The sequence below is a fragment of the Myotis yumanensis genome, unplaced genomic scaffold (genome assembly GCF_028538775.1).
Source record: "Myotis yumanensis isolate MYYU_CA2020_CCGP unplaced genomic scaffold, mMyoYum1.0.hap1 SCAF_3, whole genome shotgun sequence".
In the NCBI taxonomy this organism is placed as follows: Eukaryota; Metazoa; Chordata; class Mammalia; order Chiroptera; family Vespertilionidae; genus Myotis; species Myotis yumanensis.
Window position 1 is genome coordinate 210,919,349 of NW_027223754.1, and position 16,202 is coordinate 210,935,550.

General features: G+C 63.0%; 2 protein-coding genes across 3 annotated transcripts; both read right to left on the reverse strand.

Moving 5' to 3' along the window:
• LOC139007625 (cytochrome P450 2D14-like) lies at nucleotides 1–6,299 on the reverse strand. 2 transcript variants are annotated; one of them, XM_070411233.1, is made up of 11 exons: nucleotides 6,205–6,299; nucleotides 5,102–5,163; nucleotides 4,143–4,391; nucleotides 3,018–3,189; nucleotides 2,370–2,522; nucleotides 2,124–2,284; nucleotides 1,568–1,777; nucleotides 1,277–1,418; nucleotides 869–1,056; nucleotides 364–505; nucleotides 1–255 (listed from the first exon to the last, which is right to left on the reverse strand). In XM_070411233.1, the coding sequence occupies exons 3-11, from the start codon at nucleotides 4,329–4,331 to the stop codon at nucleotides 77–79; spliced, it is 1,536 nt and encodes a 511-aa protein (XP_070267334.1). In that variant the 5' UTR covers nucleotides 4,332–4,391; nucleotides 5,102–5,163; nucleotides 6,205–6,299; the 3' UTR covers nucleotides 1–76. The 2 variants fall into 2 exon arrangements, with proteins under 2 accessions (XP_070267334.1, XP_070267335.1); XM_070411234.1 differs by lacking the exons at nucleotides 5,102–5,163; nucleotides 6,205–6,299 and having other exon boundaries at nucleotides 1,568–1,744; nucleotides 4,143–4,446.
• A 2,894-nt stretch (nucleotides 6,300–9,193) lies between these two features.
• Nucleotides 9,194–16,111, reverse strand: LOC139007626 (cytochrome P450 2D14-like). Its single transcript, XM_070411235.1, has 11 exons — nucleotides 16,047–16,111; nucleotides 13,968–14,029; nucleotides 13,009–13,257; nucleotides 11,984–12,155; nucleotides 11,269–11,421; nucleotides 11,023–11,183; nucleotides 10,760–10,936; nucleotides 10,469–10,610; nucleotides 10,052–10,239; nucleotides 9,546–9,687; nucleotides 9,194–9,448 (listed from the first exon to the last, which is right to left on the reverse strand). Exons 3-11 carry the CDS (start codon nucleotides 13,195–13,197, stop codon nucleotides 9,270–9,272), a joined length of 1,503 nt encoding a protein of 500 aa, XP_070267336.1. The 5' UTR covers nucleotides 13,198–13,257; nucleotides 13,968–14,029; nucleotides 16,047–16,111; the 3' UTR covers nucleotides 9,194–9,269.
• Between the last annotated feature and the right edge of the window lie 91 nt (nucleotides 16,112–16,202).

Below are 16,202 nucleotides of genomic sequence, written 5' to 3' on the forward strand. Positions count from 1 at the left end.
TAAGGCTGCAGCCACCAAGCTGGTTTATTGTACATCAGGGCTCCCATCTGAGGAGCGGCTGGGTGTGGTTCCCCCTCTAGCGGGGCACAGCACAGAGCTGGTAGGGGGGTGGGGTCACCAGGAAGCTATAGATCCCGTGGTCCCTGGGGCGGGGCTGCCCAGCAGGCACCGAGAAGCTGAAGCGCTGCAGGAGGCAGGTGAAGAAGAGGAAGAGCTCCATGCGGGCCAGGGGCTCCCCGAGGCATGAGCGGCGGCCTGTGGGTGGGTGAGGGGGTGAGGCATGAGCCTGCGCCTGGGCCCCATGCCTCCAGGCTCCCTTGGCGAGGGGGAGGGGGGAACAGCAGGCTGGGCCCCCACAGGCACCTGCTGAGAAGGGCATGAAAGCTGCCTGTTTGACGAAGCAGCCCTGGGCGTCCAGGAAGTGCTCGGGGTGGAAGCGCAAGGGCTCCTTCCAGGCGGTCTCGTCCTTCAGCACTGACGACAGGTTGGTGATGAGCGTGGTCCCCTGGCAGGAGACACCTCACGTGGGTGGGTCTGGGCGGGGGATGCCAGACCGGGCCACCAAACACTCACGGGCGCACACTGTCTGGACCACGCCAGCCCCGGCCACCTCCCTGTCCCCGTGGGGCCCAGTGACTTGCCTCCCATGGGGCCTCCCTGCCACCCGTCCCTGCTCCCAGGGGCTCCTCCAACACTTGAGCTTGTCTTCCCACCCAGCGGGGGCCCTGCCTCTGCGCTCACCCCCACGCCCCTCGGACGGGGACAGTCAGTGCTGGGCGATGAGCAAGGCTAGGGTCCCGGTCAGTGGCCATGTCAGAGCACAGGTGGTGGGTGTGGCTGAGCGGGGGTGGGGTGGCCACAGGCCTACCTTGGGGATGAGGAAACCCCGCAGTTCAATGTCGCGGGAGGTCATGTGGGGCACGCCCAGTGGGATGATGTCCCCAAAGCGCTGCACCTCGTGGACCACAGCCATGGTGAAGGGCATTCGGGCCTGGTCCGCCATCTCTGGTCGCCGCGCTTGCCCTATTGTCTCATCGATCTCCTTTTGGACCCGGTCTGGACAGACAAGCATCCCCACACGGGTCAGGCCCCGGGGGTAGGGGAGGGGGTGGGGGCTGGGCTCTGGCCCGAGAGGGGGCGAATCGGGGGCTGGGCCCATGTGGAGAAGGAAGTCACTCTGACCTCAGAGTCAGGACCCAGCCTCTGGGTAGCCAAACTCAGCTCAGGGACCACGGGCTGCCTCCCCCATCCCACCCGACCCCCAGGCCGGGCTCACGCTGCACATCCGGGTGCAGGATCATGAGCAGGAGGGCCCAGGCCAGTGTGGTCGACGTGGTCACCATCCCAGCGAAGAACAGGTCGGCCACCACCATGCGCAGGTTCTCATTGTTGAAGCTGCTCCTGGGGTCCTCCTTGGCCTGGCCATGCAGAGGGTGGGCTCAGGGGCAGAGGGAGGAAGCCCCCCAGTGGCTCCCACAGTACCCAGCAGCCTGGGGGCCCAACCCCTGGGCTTACCTCATGGCACAACCCACATCCCCGGCCCCCATCCCTGGCAGCTGCCCCTCACCTTCTCCACCTCATCCAGGAAGGCGTCAGTCAGGTCTCGGGGTGGCTGGGCTGGGTCCCGGGTCATCTTGTGCTCGGCCACCAGCTCGTCCAGAAGAGCCATGAAGGCCCTCTGCCCCTTGAAGACCTTGGCAGCCAGCCCCGGGATGCGCAGCAACACAGGGACCGATTCCAGCACCTGGACGGGCACAGGTGCGGGTCCTGGGCGGGCCTTCCTGTGCCCAGGTGTCCTCTTGACGAGTCAGGTCCCAAGGGGCTGCCACCTTGCCCTGCTTCCTCCCTACATGCGGGCCTCGACCCCACCCTCTCCCTTGGCCTGGGTGCCCGAAGGTTAACCTGAAATCTCCCAGTCGTGGCTTCAGATGAGGGAGGCACAGGTCCCTGGCTCTCCTGGGGGTGTGGCCCTGGCACGCCTCTCCCTCGTGGTGTCTGTGTTCCCTCCCCTCCAGCCTGTCCTCTGGCAGAGGCCCCTTCTGAATGCCCTTCTCCAGCGCCCTGTGTATAACCCTCCTCCCAGGAGGCCCATGGCGGGCTAGGGGGCCCGAGGACTCCCCCACCTGGCGCAGGAGTCCCGACTCCTCCTTCAACCCTTCCTCCATCAGGTCCATCAGCTTGAGGAGGAGCGGGTCCTCGTACTCGAAGCGGCGCCCATAGATGAGGGAGGAGATCACGTTGCTCACCGCTCTGTTCAGGAGGGCGCTGGGGCTGAAGGGGCGCCCTAGGGGAGGGGGTGCAGAGCGGGGGTCGCGTCGGTCCTCTCGTCCCCAGCCCCGCCCCGGCTCCCCCTCAGCCTCCGCACTCACCTGCCTGGTCCTCGAAGGCGGCGCAGAGACAGGCGGCCTCCTCGGTCACCCACTGCTCCAGGGACTTCTTGCCCAGGCCGAAGTCGCGCAGGGTGGACACGGAGAAACGCCGCTGCTCGCGCCACGCGTGCCCGTAGCGCGCGAGGACCACCCCTGGAAGCGGGGAGTGGGCGCGGCTAGGCGGGCGCTGGCCCCGCCCCTGCCGCACACGTGACTCGCGGGCTCTCCCTCCTCCACCCGGAGCGGGGCCCCGCCCATCAGCCCCGCCCCCGTCGATGCAGGCCCCGCCCACAGGAGCTGTCCCCACCCATTCGCCCAACTTTGACACCCGCTTCCGGCTGGAAACTAGCCGCCCTCTGTCCGCCCACACTGCTCGCCAGCTCCCTCCCTCTCGTAGCAGGTCCTGCCCGCCCTCGCCACGCCCACACCGTTTCCGTTTCCCTCCTTCCCGCCCCTCGTCCCAGTGCTGCTCGCTGTGACCTGGCCCGGTGAGGCCCTGCCCGCCCCAGGCACAGGCTCCCCCTCCACCTGCCGCCCCTTCCTATTGGCCGAGAGCACAGCGAGTCCACCGCCCTCCTCCGCGTGGGTTGCCGGGTGTCTGCGGGCCCCCTGCCAGCTGGGCCGCGGTCGGCCCGGTCCTCCGCTTGCCTTGCGCGCGCGGCCCGAAACCCAGGTGCTCGAAGGTGGGCGAGGGTGGGCGATCGGCGGTGTCCTCGCTGCGGTGCACCAGCGCCTCGCGCACGGCCGCCAGCCCGTTGACCACGACCACGGGCGTCCAGGCCAGCTGCAGGCTGAACACGTCCCCAAAGCGGCTCCGCAGCTGGGGGCGGAGGGTGTTGGGTAAGCTGGCCGGCTCTCAGGGCCCTGACCTTGCAGGACACCTGGGCGGTCAGCAGGGAGCGATACAAGGACTTCATCTGGTCAGGGCCATGAGGTCACATCCTCTATGATCAAGGACCTCACATCTGGCATCTCTGAGTTTGCAAATGACACCAATATTGTCAATAGGCCACGTGAGCATGCTGTCTCTCAGGGGCAGAAGCTAAGGCCATGCAGGTGAGAGTGAGGCCCAAGGACCCACAGAGCAGACTTGAGCCCATTCTCTGCTCCCTCAACCTGACTTCCTGATTGAAATGGGGCTCCTGGCCAGACTCCTCTCCCCCTGCTCCAGCCCTTTCCCCCTGAGCTAAACAGAAGGGGCTCGTGCCCGACCAGCGGCTCAGTGGTTGAGCGTGGACCTATGGTCCAGGAGGTCAGTTAGATTAAGGGTCAGGGCACCTGCCTGGGTTGTGGGCTCCACCCCCATGCAGAAGGCAGCCAATCAATGATTCTCTTTCATTATTTGTTTCCATCCTGCTCTCCCTCTCCTTTCCTCTTTGAAATCAATAAAAATATATTTAAGCAGACGGGACTCAGGCTTACCCACTTTCAACACTGTCTAAGCAGAACCCAAACCCGCTGCCAAGTCCCACCCCCTCTGCAACCTTTTCCCTCTCTGACCTTTGGAAAGTCCTGTCTCCGGGCCCCGCAGGCATGACCTCCTCAGGGAGCTTCTCTAACCCACCTCTTCTTCTCAGCTCAGCGACTTGTCCAGCCTGTGGTTCACCCCTACCCCTGCCTACTGCGAGGAGGGTTCCCGGTGGCCACTGCTGCCCACCCCCACCCCTGCCTGCTGCTAGGAGGGTCCCTGTGGCCTCTGCTAACCACCCCCAACCCTGCCTGCTGCGAGGATGGTCCCCTGTGGCCCCTGCTGCCCACCCCCGCCTTACTCACCTGGTTAACGGAAACCAGCATGTCCTGGAAGTCCAGGTGCAGCAGGTTGCCCAGCCCTGGCAGCGGCCTGGGGCCTGGCGGGTAGTGCGCAGCCCAGTGCACACGCCGGTGCATCAGGTCCACCAGGAGCAGGAAGACGGCCGTGGCCACAGCCAGGGGCCACAGCGCCTCCCCGGTCAGCAGCCCCATGGCTGTCTCGGTGTCCTCAGGGCTCCTCTGGGCACACTGGCACCCTCACCACACAGGCACCTAGGACAGGACAGGCACAGCGCCCTCACCACGCCCTGTGGGCGGGGCCAGCCTGGGCTCTCCTTATAAAAGGAGCTGAGGCTGGCCCTGCCCTCTGCCCTGAGCAAACCTGTCTGGGAGTTACCACTGTCAGAGGGTACAGGAGAGGTTGGGCAAGGTCAGGTGCAGGGGTGGCTGGAGAATCCTACCCCTCCTGTCCTCTCTAGGTGCTTTCCCGGGTGGGGGTGGGGGGGAAGAAGTTCACCCCCAATTCACTCCGCAGCTCTGTCCGGGCTCCCAGGAACAACCAGGGGGTTCCAGGCTTGATCCTGGCTCCTGTCTCTCAGGCTCACACCTAACGTGGTCGCAGTCTTGTCCCCGAACATGTCCCTGCCTCCCGCCATCACCTGCCTCCTCCTGAGCGGCCTTCCCCTCCCAGGTTTGTTGCTGACCTTTGCCCAGCGCTATAGGGAGGTCACGGGACCGTGTGGGCAATGAAGCTCTCGGTGCCCCTTCCCTTCACACTAGAACACTCAACACAGAGTCACACACAAAACACTTCACAGACACTGCCCGCGTGCTCACAGTCTGACACACAGTCACATGCACACACATTTACACACCCAAACACCACACACACAGCTTACACACACGTCCCCTCGTTCTCCTGGGTCCAGCCTGGACTCAGCCCCCCACCTTGAGGCTGCTCACAGGCCTGCTGAGGCTCTCACCTGGCTGGCTGCTGGCCCAGCTTCCTGGGTTCCGCTGGGTCCTGGCTGTGGTGAGCTTGAACCTGGGGTGGGGAGGGGAGGCGAAGAGTGTGTTTAGAGCTCCCTGGTCACCCCGATAAGCCCATTGGTTGCCTGAGGACCCCTTCCTGTTTGTTACAAATTGGTCCTTGGGCCTCCTAGCTCTGGTGGCCGCCCAGTAACACATCTCCTTCCCTCCTGGCTCCAGTCTGAGGGGTGGGGGTGGGGGGCACTTCCCTTGTCAACTGAGCTGCTGTGAGCTTGGCCTAGGATGTGACTGTCCCCAGAGGAGGGGGCCTGCTTCCTCATTATCATTTGTCCTTGACCATCAGCTGCTCAGATTCTTGCTGGGAGACAAGGGGTGGGAACCAAGTGGGGTGATGCAGTTCCTGGCCAGGCTGCTCCCTGTGCGGCGCCCTCCCTCTCCCTGGGCCTGGTCCCCTCAGGCTCTGTGGCCCCTCACAGAACCATGCCAACCTCCGTACCATCTCATGCCAGCACGTGCCATCTCCAGGCGGGGACGGTGTCTACCCGGCCCCCCTCTTGCTCAGCCTCTCTGCCCCTTCTCAGCAGAGGGTGCCTGCTGGCCTCAGCACCCTCCTTCTCCAACAGTAAGGGAGGTGGGACTTCAGTTTTCAAATCAGTGAAACTGGTGGGAACTTTGAGGTCAAACCCACTCAAATTCGAAGACCCAGGAGGCCAGAGGCAGGGAAGAGGCATTGCCTGATACGGGTTGGCCCTCACCCTTCCCAGGGGTGTGCAAGGCAAGCTCTCACCCGGGTCTCGAAGGGGCTCTCCCCAGCTGAAGCAGGGCTGGAGGAAGCCTCTCCCATCTCCCCCCACCCCTTCTCTCCCTCACTCCCCAACAGTAAGAGCACCAGTTCTTTGCAGGGTGCCTCTGGCTCAGAGCGCTGTGGCCTCTTGGTATTGGCTTTCAATGTTTGCCAATCCCACCTGACGCCTGGCCTGGAGTGTGAACACTGTTCTGCCCCTTCCCCACCTCCCACACCACTCCCCTGCCAGGCCCCAGCCGGCCACCAAGTATGGAGCTTTCTGGTGCCCAGCTGGGCCGCCTTGCATCTCACCTTGGCTAGGACTTGGATTGTTTCATCCTCACTGGGTGCCCCAAGTGCTGGGCTGGGCCCCCGCAGCACGGTGGGAAGGCTAGGGGCGCCTGCTCCCAGGTGCTGGTCCCTAGGAAGAGGTGGTGATGTCAGGCCAGCAGTGCCGAGACTGCAGTGCAGAGATGAGTGATGTGTTTAAAGGCTGATGGAAGGAGCCATTAGAGAAGGAAAGGCTGAATATATGAGAGAGGAGACCCCAAACGCCCAGGTTGTGAGACGACCAGATGGAATGCAGCACGGAGGGGGCGATCTCAGAGGGGAGGGCAGCCCCTCCCTGGAGGAGGAATTGGCCTGTGAGAAGCAGAGAATGAATGGGAGGGTTTGGTGGCAGAAGGTGAAGGGAACTCGCATCTGGTGAAGGTTTAAATCTTTAGAAGGTTCTGAAACGGTCCCTGTGGAGAATGGGAGCTGCCTCGGGAGGCGGAGGCTCACTGGCCTCATCCAGGGTCTAGCTCACATTGGAGACCTTGACTTTGCTATGGTGTCAATTTGTAGGGAATGCTGACACTGATGGGGGTTCCAGACAGAATAGTTTGAGGAAGCTAGGGAATCGCCTTCAGTGCTCCCCAAATTATTTTGAGAAGTCTAAAAAGGCTAATTTCAATGTAACCCTGATATTTGGGGGGCTAGCAGTCTGAATCTGTGCCAGCAAGCCCAGTGTACATTCTTGATAACCTATAATTAAGTCACTGCCTCTTTCCCAGAAACTGGTCTAGCAGAACCTGTTACCTAAATGCTCACATTTCACAGAGGCCATAAACTATGAACAGTGCACAGCTCCGGGGGCGGTGGGGGGGGGGAGGGTTATTAGGGATGGTGCCAGGCCAGACCACTAGATATGGCCTGCAGACCCCCAACACCTGGGGTCATTTTTGCAAAGCCCACGAAAAGGACCAGAAGCATAATCCATATTTGAGGGACAAAGACACCAGAAAGATATAAAAGAGAAGCTCCCTGCATGTTACTTTGCTCAGACTTGGGAAGTTATTCTGCTGAGCCCGCCGGCGAAATAAACAGTGTACCTTTTCTTTAAAGCGGTGCTTGGTTTTTCTCTGGTCTTCTGCAACAATTCCCCAAATGCTTTGTAACCCAGAAAATACTTTAAAGTGTTTTAAAATCATTATTGTTTATAGTTATCATTCACCACCTACTCCTGGGGACATTTTATACCAAATGTTCAATAGAGCTATACCTCTCTCCTTCGTCTTAGCCCACCCCCTTTTCCCCATTGTTTTCTCTGGGACCTCCCTTCCCAACTCTAAGGCACAAAAACCATCTTTCGTTTGGAGCTCTTGGGAGAAATTTTTGAGCATTTCCCAAGCTCCTGGTGCTAGTGCCCTCCCTCCTTGGTTTGACCATCAGGCCGTCCTCTGGCTGAGCCTGGCCTGTGGAGGTTCTTGTTGTCCACCGACTGCCTCTGGCCTGTTGTGACTCCTGCAGGCCACGGAGTCCAGGAACACTGGGGCCCCGGCCTGTGATGCCTTGACTGTTGCCTATCCTTTCTCCTTAGACTGAAAATGGTGTTTGGTATATGCGGCCAGAAGGAGAGGTAAGGTTTGGGTGCACCCTATTAACATGTCCCGAATGACCAGGCAGGGGAACCCCCACTTGGCCAAGAGGAAGGGAAAGCAGGGTTCTCTATAACTTTTCCTTGAGTGTTAGAGTGTCTCTGGGACTCAGAGTCGGGGTGGAGGGCCTGGTCCTGGTAGGTGGGCCATGAGTGTGTGTGTGTGTGTGTGTGTGTGTGTGCGCCCGCAGGCAGGGAGCCATCATTTTAGCCAGCGGTTCTCAACCTTCCTAATGCTGCGACCCTTTAATACAGTTCCTCATGTTGTGGTGACCCTCAACCATAAAATTTTCGTTGGTACTTCATAACTGTAATGTTGCTACTGTTATGAATTGTAATGTAAATATCTGATATGCAGGATGTATTTCGGCGACCACTGTGAAAGGGTTGTTTGACCCGCAAAGGTGTTTCGACCCACAGGTTGAGAACCGCTGATGTTAGCAATGCCAAAATGCTCTGCTGTCCCACAGGAGGGGTTACAGAACAGGGAAGTGACCTGGAACATGATTTCTACCCCGGGTGTGGGATCTGTCAGTCCAGAGGAGGGAGGGCTTGGAGGGCTGCGGGAGAAGAGCTAACCCAGCACCGGATGATCACCTGTGAGGCCCAGGCAAGGTCAGGGCCTGCCTTCTGGCTGGAGAGGCTCGATGGGCTCGCATGTACAGTGAGGAAGGGAAGAAAGGGTGGGGCCCGGGCTCCTTGTCTGCTCCAGGCGCCAAGCCTGGCTGTGGAAGGAGGCAGAGGCACATGGCCTGGCCACTCCGAGGACTGTGCCCAGGGTTGGAGCCCACATGAGTCTCTCCAGCTGCAGCCGGCCCAGGAGACAGCTCTTTCCAGCAGCAGCTGGGCCAGGAGCAGACCTGAGGGGCCAGGGAATGCGGCTCATTCAATGTTGGGGTGATGCAGAGTTGTAGGGATGGGGCTGGTTCCTGGGCTGCCATTAGGGTTCCCAGGACGAGCTCTGCACCCCATTACTGAGCCTGGTCGTTAGCCTGGCACATCACTTCCCAGCCTTCCTGAGTCCCCACCTTTTGGGGTGTCAGTGGGGGAGCAGACTTGCTGGTGTTGGCTGAGCTGCTGCCTGTGGTGCAGGGCAGGTGCTGCTGGGCCTGAGAGTCAGCATCAGGCTGAGTGAGGCCTCCCTTTCCCACGGGCCAGCAGGGGCTGGGACCTGAGCAGAGACTGGGACCCATGCAAGCAGCCAGTATTGGGCTCCACAGGCGACTGGGGTCAGCTCTCATTTTCTGAGCCTCAGTATAACCGCCTCTCAAACGGGCCCAAATGCGAGGTGAGGAGGGACCAGGCAGGGCAGGCCTGGCCTGGGGAGGCTGCTGAGGCCCCGTCGCTGCCAGGCTGGTTAAGGGGCCTGGGTGGGACTCAAAGTAAGGCTGCAGCCACCAAGCTGGTTTATTGTACATCAGGGCTCCCAGCTGAGGAGCGGCTGGGTGTGGTTCCCCCTCTAGCGGGGCACAGCACAGAGCTGGTAGGGGGGTGGGGTCACCAGGAAGCTATAGATCCCGTGGTCGCTGGGGCGGGGCTGCCCAGCAGGCACCGAGAAGCTGAAGCACTGCAGGAGGCAGGTGAAGAAGAGGAAGAGCTCCATGCGGGCCAGGGGCTCCCCGAGGCATGAGCGGCGGCCTGTGGGTAGGTGGGGGGGTGAGGCATGAGCCTGCGCCTGGGCCCTATGCCTCCTGGCTCCCTCGGGGGGGACAGCAGGCTGGGCCCCCACAGGCACCTGCTGAGAAGGGCATGAAAGCTGCCTGTTTGACGAAGCGGCCCTGGGCGTCCAGGAAGTGCTCGGGGTGGAAGCGCAAGGGCTCCTTCCAGGCAGTCTCGTCCTTTAGCACTGACGACAGGTTGGTGATGAGCGTGGTCCCCTGGCAGGAGACACCTCACGTGGGTGGGTCTGGGCGGGGGATGCCTGGACCCCGGCCACCAAACACTCACGGGTGCACACTGTCTGGACCACGCCCGCCCAGGCCACCTCCCTGTCCCCGTGGGGCCCAGTGACTTGCCTCCCATGGGGCCTCCCTGCCACCCGTCCCTGCTCCCAGGGGCTCCTCCAACACTTGAGCTTTTCTTCCCACCCAGCGGGGGCCCTGCCTCTGCGCTCACCCCCATGGCCCACGGACGGGACAGTCAGTGCTGGGCAGTGAGCAAGGCTAGGGTCCTGGTCAGTGGCCATGTCAGAGCACAGGTTGTGGGTGTGGCTGAGCGGGGGTGGGGTGGCCACAGGCCTACCTTGGGGATGAGGAAACCCTGCAGTTCAATGTCGCGGGAGGTCATGTGGGGCACGCCCAGTGGGCTGATGTCCCCAAAGCGCTGCACCTCGTGGACCACAGCCATGGTGAAGGGCATTCGGGCCTGGTCCGCCATCTCTGGTGGCCGCGCTTGCCCTATAGTCTCATCGATCTCCTTTTGGACCCGGTCTGGACAGACAAGCATCCCCACAGGGGTCAGGCCCCGGGGGTATGGGTGGGGGTGGGGGCTGGGCTCTGGCCTGAGAGGGGGCGAATCGGGGGCTGGGCCCATGTGGAGAAGGAAGTCACTCTGACCTCAGAGTCAGGACCCAGCCTCTGGGTAGCCAAACTCAGCTCAGCGACCACGGGCTGACCTTTGCTGCCTCCCCCATCACACCCGACCCCAGGCCGGGCTCACGCTGCACATCCGGGTGCAGGATCATGAGCAGGAGGGCCCAGGCCAGTGTGGTCGACGTGGTCACCATCCCAGCGAAGAACAGGTCGGCCACCACCATGCGCAGGTTCTCATTGTTGAAGCTGCTCCTGGGGTCCTCCTTGGCCTGGCCATGCAGAGGGTGGGCTCAGGGGCAGAGGGAGGAAGCCCCCCAGTGGCTCCCACAGTACCCAGCAGCCTGGGGGCCCAACCCCTGGGCTTACCTCATGGCACAACCCACAGCTCCAGCCCCCATCCCTGGCAGCTGCCCCTCACCTTCTCCACCTCATCCAGGAAGGCGTCAGTCAGGTCTCGGGGTGGCTGGGCTGGGTCCCGGGTCATCTTGTGCTCGGCCACCAGCTCGTCCAGAAGAGCCATGAAGGCTATCGGCCCCTTGAGGAACTTGGCAGCCAGCCCCGGGATGCGCAGCAACACAGGGACCGATTCCAGCACCTGGACGGGCACAGGTGCGGGTCCTGGGCGGGCCTTCCTGTGCCCAGGTGTCCTCTTGACGAGTCCGGTCCCCACGACTCCCCCACCTTGCCCAGGAGTCCCGGCTCCTGCTTCAAGGCGCTCTCCATTAGGTCCATCAGCTTGAGGAGGAGCGGGTCCTCGTACTCGAAGCGGCGCCCATAGATGAGGGAGGAGATCACGTTGCTCACCGCTCTGTTCAGGAGGGCGCTGGGGCTGAAGGGGCGCCCTAGGGGAGGGGGTGCAGAGCGGGGGTCGCGTCGGTCCTCTCGTCCCCAGCCCCGCCCCGGCTCCCCCTCAGCCTCCGCACTCACCTGCCTGGTCCTCGAAGGCGGCGCAGAGACAGGCGGCCTCCTCGGCCACCCACTGCTCCAGGGACTTCTTGCCCAGGCCGAAGTCGCGCAGGGTGGACACGGAGAAACGCCGCTGCTCGCGCCACGCGTGCCCGTAGCGCGCGAGGATCAGCCCTGGGATCCGGGGGAGTGGGCGCGGCTAGGCGGGCGCTGGCCCCGCCCCTGCCGCACACGTGGCTCGCGGGCTCTCCCTCCTCCACCTGGAGCGGGGCCCCGCCCGGCCAGGCCCCGCCCACAAGCCCCGCCCCCGACGGTGAAGGCCCCGCCTTTGCTCATCCCAACAGCCCCGCCCCCGAGGGTGCAGCCCCGCCCCCTGCTCCGCCCACAGGAGTTCTCCCCACCCATTCTCCCAACTTTGACACCCGCTTCCGGCTGGAGACAGGCCGCCCTCTGTCCGCCCACACTGCTCGCCAGCTCCCTCCCTCTCGTGGCAGGTCCTGCCCGCACTAACCCGCCCTCGCCGGTTCCGTTTCCCGCCTTTCCGCTCCTCGTCCCAGTGCTGCTCGCTGCGGCCTGGCCCGCCCTGACCCGGTGAGGCCCCGCCCACCCCCTCCACCGGCCGCCCCTTCCTATTGGCCGAAAGCACAGCGAGTCCACCGCCTTCCTCCGCGAGGGTTGCCGGGTGTCTGAGGGCCCAGTGCCCGCTGGGCCGCGGTCGGCCCGGTCCTCTGCTTGCCTTGCGCGCGCGGCCCGAAACCCAGATGCTCGTGGATGGGCGAGGGTGGGCGGTCGGCGGTGTCCTCGCTGCGGTGCACCAGCGCCTCGCGCACGGCCGCCAGCCCGTTGACCACGACCACGGGCGTCCAGGCCAGCTGCAGGCTGAACACGTCCCCAAAGCGGCTCCGCAGCTGCGGACGGAGGGTGTTGGGTAAGCTGGCCGGCTCTCAGGGCCCTGACCTTGCAGGACACCCGGGCTGTCAGCAGGGAGCGATGCAAGGACTTCATCTGGTCGGTCCCCTGGGGTCACTTCTCTATGACCAAGGACCTCACATCTGGCATCTCTGAGTTTGCAAATGACACCAATATTGTCAATAGGCCACGTGAGCATGCTGTCTCTCAGGGGCAGAAGCTAAGGCCATGCAGGTGAGAGTGAGGCCCAAGGACCCACAGAGCAGACTTGAGCCCATTCTCTGCTCCCTCAACCTGACTTCCTGATTGAAATGGGGCTCCTGGCCAGACTCCTCTCCCCCTGCTCCAGCCCTTTCCCCCTGAGCTAAACAGAAGGGGCTCGTGCCCGACCAGCGGCTCAGTGGTTGAGCGTGGACCTATGGTCCAGGAGGTCAGTTAGATTAAGGGTCAGGGCACCTGCCTGGGTTGTGGGCTCCACCCCCATGCAGAAGGCAGCCAATCAATGATTCTCTTTCATCATTTGTTTCCATCCCGCTCTCCCTCTCCCTTCCTCTCTGAAATCAATAAAAATATAATTAAGCAGACGGGACTCAGGCTTACCTACTTTCAACACCGTCTAAGCAGAACCCAAACCCGCTGCCAAGTCCCACCCCCTCTGCAACCTTTTCCCTCTCTGACCTTTGGAAAGTCCCAACTGTCTCCGGGCCCTGCAGCCATGACCTCTTCAGGAAGCCTCTCTAACCCGCCCCCTCTTCTCAGCTCAGCTCCTTGTCCAGCCTGTGGCTCACACCCAGCCTGCCTGCTGCTAGGAGGGTCCCTGTGGCCCCTGCTGCCCACCCCCGCCTTACTCACCTGGTTAACGGAACCCAGCATGTCCTGGAAGTCCAGGTGCAGCAGGTTGCCCAGCCCTGGCAGCGGCCTGGGGCCTGGCGGGTAGTGCGCAGCCCAGTGCACACGCCGGTGCACCAGGTCCACCAGGAGCAGGAAGACAGCGGTGGCCACAGCGAGGGACCACAGCGCCTCCCCGGTCAGCAGTCCCATGGCTGTCTCAGTGTCCTCAGGGCTCCTCTGGGCACACTGGCACCCTCACCACACAGGCACCTAGGACAGGACAGGCACAGTGCCCTCACCACGCCCTGTGGGCGGGGCCAGCCTGGGCTCTCCTTATAAACGGAGCCAGAGGCTGGCCCTGCCCTCTGCCCTGAGCCAATCTGTCTGGGAGTTACCACTGTCAGAGGGTACAGGAGAGGTTGGACAAGGTCAGGTGCAGGGGTGGCTGGAGAATCCTGCCCCTCCTGTCCTCTCTAGGTGCTTTCCTGGGTGGGGGTGGGGGGAAGAAGTTCACCCCCAATTCACTCCGCAGCTCTGTCCGGGCTCCCAGGAACAACTAGGGGGTTCCAGGCTTGATCCTGGCTCCTGTCTCTCAGGCTCACACCTAACGTGGTCGCAGTCTTGTCCCCGAACATGTCCCTGCCTCCCGCCATCACCTGCCTCCTCCTGAGCGGCCTTCCCCTCCCAGGTTTGTTGCTGACCTTTGCCCAGCGCTATAGGGAGGTCACGGGACCGTGTGGGCAATGAAGCTCTCGGTGCCCCTTCCCTTCACACTAGAACACTCAACACAGAGTCACACACAAAACACTTCACAGACACTGCCCGCGTGCTCACAGTCTGACACACAGTCACATGCACACACATTTACACACCCAAACACCACACACACAGCTTACACACACGTCCCCTCGTTCTCCTGGGTCCAGCCTGGACTCAGCCCCCCACCTTGAGGCTGCTCACAGGCCTGCTGAGGCTCTCACCTGGCTGGCTGCTGGCCCAGCTTCCTGGGTTCCGCTGGGTCCTGGCTGTGGTGAGCTTGAACCTGGGGTGGGGAGGGGAGGCGAAGAGTGTGTTTAGAGCTCCCTGGTCACCCCGATAAGCCCATTGGTTGCCTGAGGACCCCTTCCTGTTTGTTACAAATTGGTCCTTGGGCCTCCTAGCTCTGGTGGCCGCCCAGTAACACATCTCCTTCCCTCCTGGCTCCAGTCTGAGGGGTGGGGGTGGGGGGCACTTCCCTTGTCAACTGAGCTGCTGTGAGCTTGGCCTAGGATGTGACTGTCCCCAGAGGAGGGGGCCTGCTTCCTCATTATCATTTGTCCTTGACCATCAGCTGCTCAGATTCTTGCTGGGAGACAAGGGGTGGGAACCAAGTGGGGTGATGCAGTTCCTGGCCAGGCTGCTCCCTGTGCGGCGCCCTCCCTCTCCCTGGGCCTGGTCCCCTCAGGCTCTGTGGCCCCTCACAGAACCATGCCAACCTCCGTACCATCTCATGCCAGCACGTGCCATCTCCAGGCGGGGACGGTGTCTACCCGGCCCCCCTCTTGCTCAGCCTCTCTGCCCCTTCTCAGCAGAGGGTGCCTGCTGGCCTCAGCACCCTCCTTCTCCAACAGTAAGGGAGGTGGGACTTCAGTTTTCAAATCAGTGAAACTGGTGGGAACTTTGAGGTCAAACCCACTCAAATTCGAAGACCCAGGAGGCCAGAGGCAGGGAAGAGGCATTGCCTGATACGGGTTGGCCCTCACCCTTCCCAGGGGTGTGCAAGGCAAGCTCTCACCCGGGTCTCGAAGGGGCTCTCCCCAGCTGAAGCAGGGCTGGAGGAAGCCTCTCCCATCTCCCCCCACCCCTTCTCTCCCTCACTCCCCAACAGTAAGAGCACCAGTTCTTTGCAGGGTGCCTCTGGCTCAGAGCGCTGTGGCCTCTTGGTATTGGCTTTCAATGTTTGCCAATCCCACCTGACGCCTGGCCTGGAGTGTGAACACTGTTCTGGCCCTTCCCTACCCCCCACACTGGCCCCCGCTGACTGGCTGCTGCGTGTGTAGCTTGCTGGGGCCCAGGTGGGCCACCCTGCATCTCGCCTTGGCTGGGGCTTGGATTGTTTCATCCTTGCCAGTGAGGGAGAGAAGGGGTGGGGGGAGATGGGAGAGGCTTCCTCCAGCCCTGCTTCAGCTGGGGAGAGCCCCTTCGAGACCGGGTACTCCAGCCATTTCCAGAGTGAGAGCTTACCTGGCACACCCCTGGGAAGAGTGAGGGCGAACCCGTATCAGGCAATGCCCCTTCCCTTCATGTAGCCTTTGTTTGGATGCCCTGCTCCCCGAGCAGTCCTGGGGGCAGGTGTGAAGGGCAGTGAGGGCCAGCCTGTGCTCCCTGAAGGGGCCTGCTGTGCAGCACAGGCAGCCAGGGGAGCCCTGTGGCCACGGGGCCCGTGGCCCTCGCCATCATTGTGCAACGCAGCTTCTTGGTCGGGCACTGGCACGCCCCCCACAGCCCCTAAGGCAGGCGGCTCCATGGTCCCCAAGGCACAGAGGGGTCCAGGAATCACGGGTCACAGTTACCGAGCAGCCTTTGGTCCATCGCAAACCCACACTCAGAGCTCCTGCTGCGCACTGTTCAGCCTGAACTTCTCTAAGGGCCAGCGGCCCGTTTATTCCCTTAGAAACACGCCGCCGCCCCCTTCCCCACCCCGCCGTGAGTGAGGCCCGCCCCCAGGGACACGCGTGTCACAGGTGGTCGCATGCACGGGGCCTGCTGGACATGGCGACCTGAGGCTGAGGCCAGCGTGACGTCTGAGAGATGGCGGACCAGAGAGCGCGCGGGGCCCTGGGTCCCCCAGGCACGGTGACCGGCCAGGGCCCCCCAAAGCGGCGGAGCAGCCCCCTTGGTGGGAGTGGAGAAAGCGGAGGGCTTGGCTGGCCAGCGGGGCCTCGGGAGAGCCGAGCCAGCGGCGTTTTGCTCACTTTGCCCTCCCCCCGCGGCCCAAACGCCCAACCCTCCTCCTCCTGGGCCGGACCTGCGTTCAGCTCATCCAGCTCGTGGGCGCCGCGCCCGGGCGACCGGCTCACCTGCAGGCAGCGGACTCCGCGCTGGAGACCCCGGTGGGGCGGCTGCAGGCCCCGGGACCGACGCCGCGGAGGACGCAGGAGCGCGAGGCTCCGGGGCGGAGCGGGCAGGGCGGGCGTAGCGGGCAGGGCCGGCCTCCCAGCTGTTTGACGGGCACC

Excerpts from the sequence above, each read along its gene's own strand:
- LOC139007626 (XM_070411235.1), bottom strand. The coding sequence starts at position 13,197 with ATGGGACTGCTGACCGGGGAGGCGCTGTGGTCCCTCGCTGTGGCCACC. Across the intron at positions 12,156-13,008 it reads TGCTGGGTTCCGTTAACCAG|CTGCGGAGCCGCTTTGGGGA; the intron begins GTGAGTAAGGCG and ends CTCCGTCCGCAG. Across the intron at positions 11,184-11,268 it reads CGCCTTCGAGGACCAGGCAG|GGCGCCCCTTCAGCCCCAGC; the intron begins GTGAGTGCGGAG and ends CCCCTCCCCTAG.
- LOC139007625 (XM_070411233.1), bottom strand. The coding sequence starts at position 4,331 with ATGGGGCTGCTGACCGGGGAGGCGCTGTGGCCCCTGGCTGTGGCCACG. Across the intron at positions 1,419-1,567 it reads TCCTGGATGAGGTGGAGAAG|GCCAAGGAGGACCCCAGGAG; the intron begins GTGAGGGGCAGC and ends CTGCATGGCCAG. Across the intron at positions 256-363 it reads TTTCATGCCCTTCTCAGCAG|GCCGCCGCTCATGCCTCGGG; the intron begins GTGCCTGTGGGG and ends ACCCACCCACAG.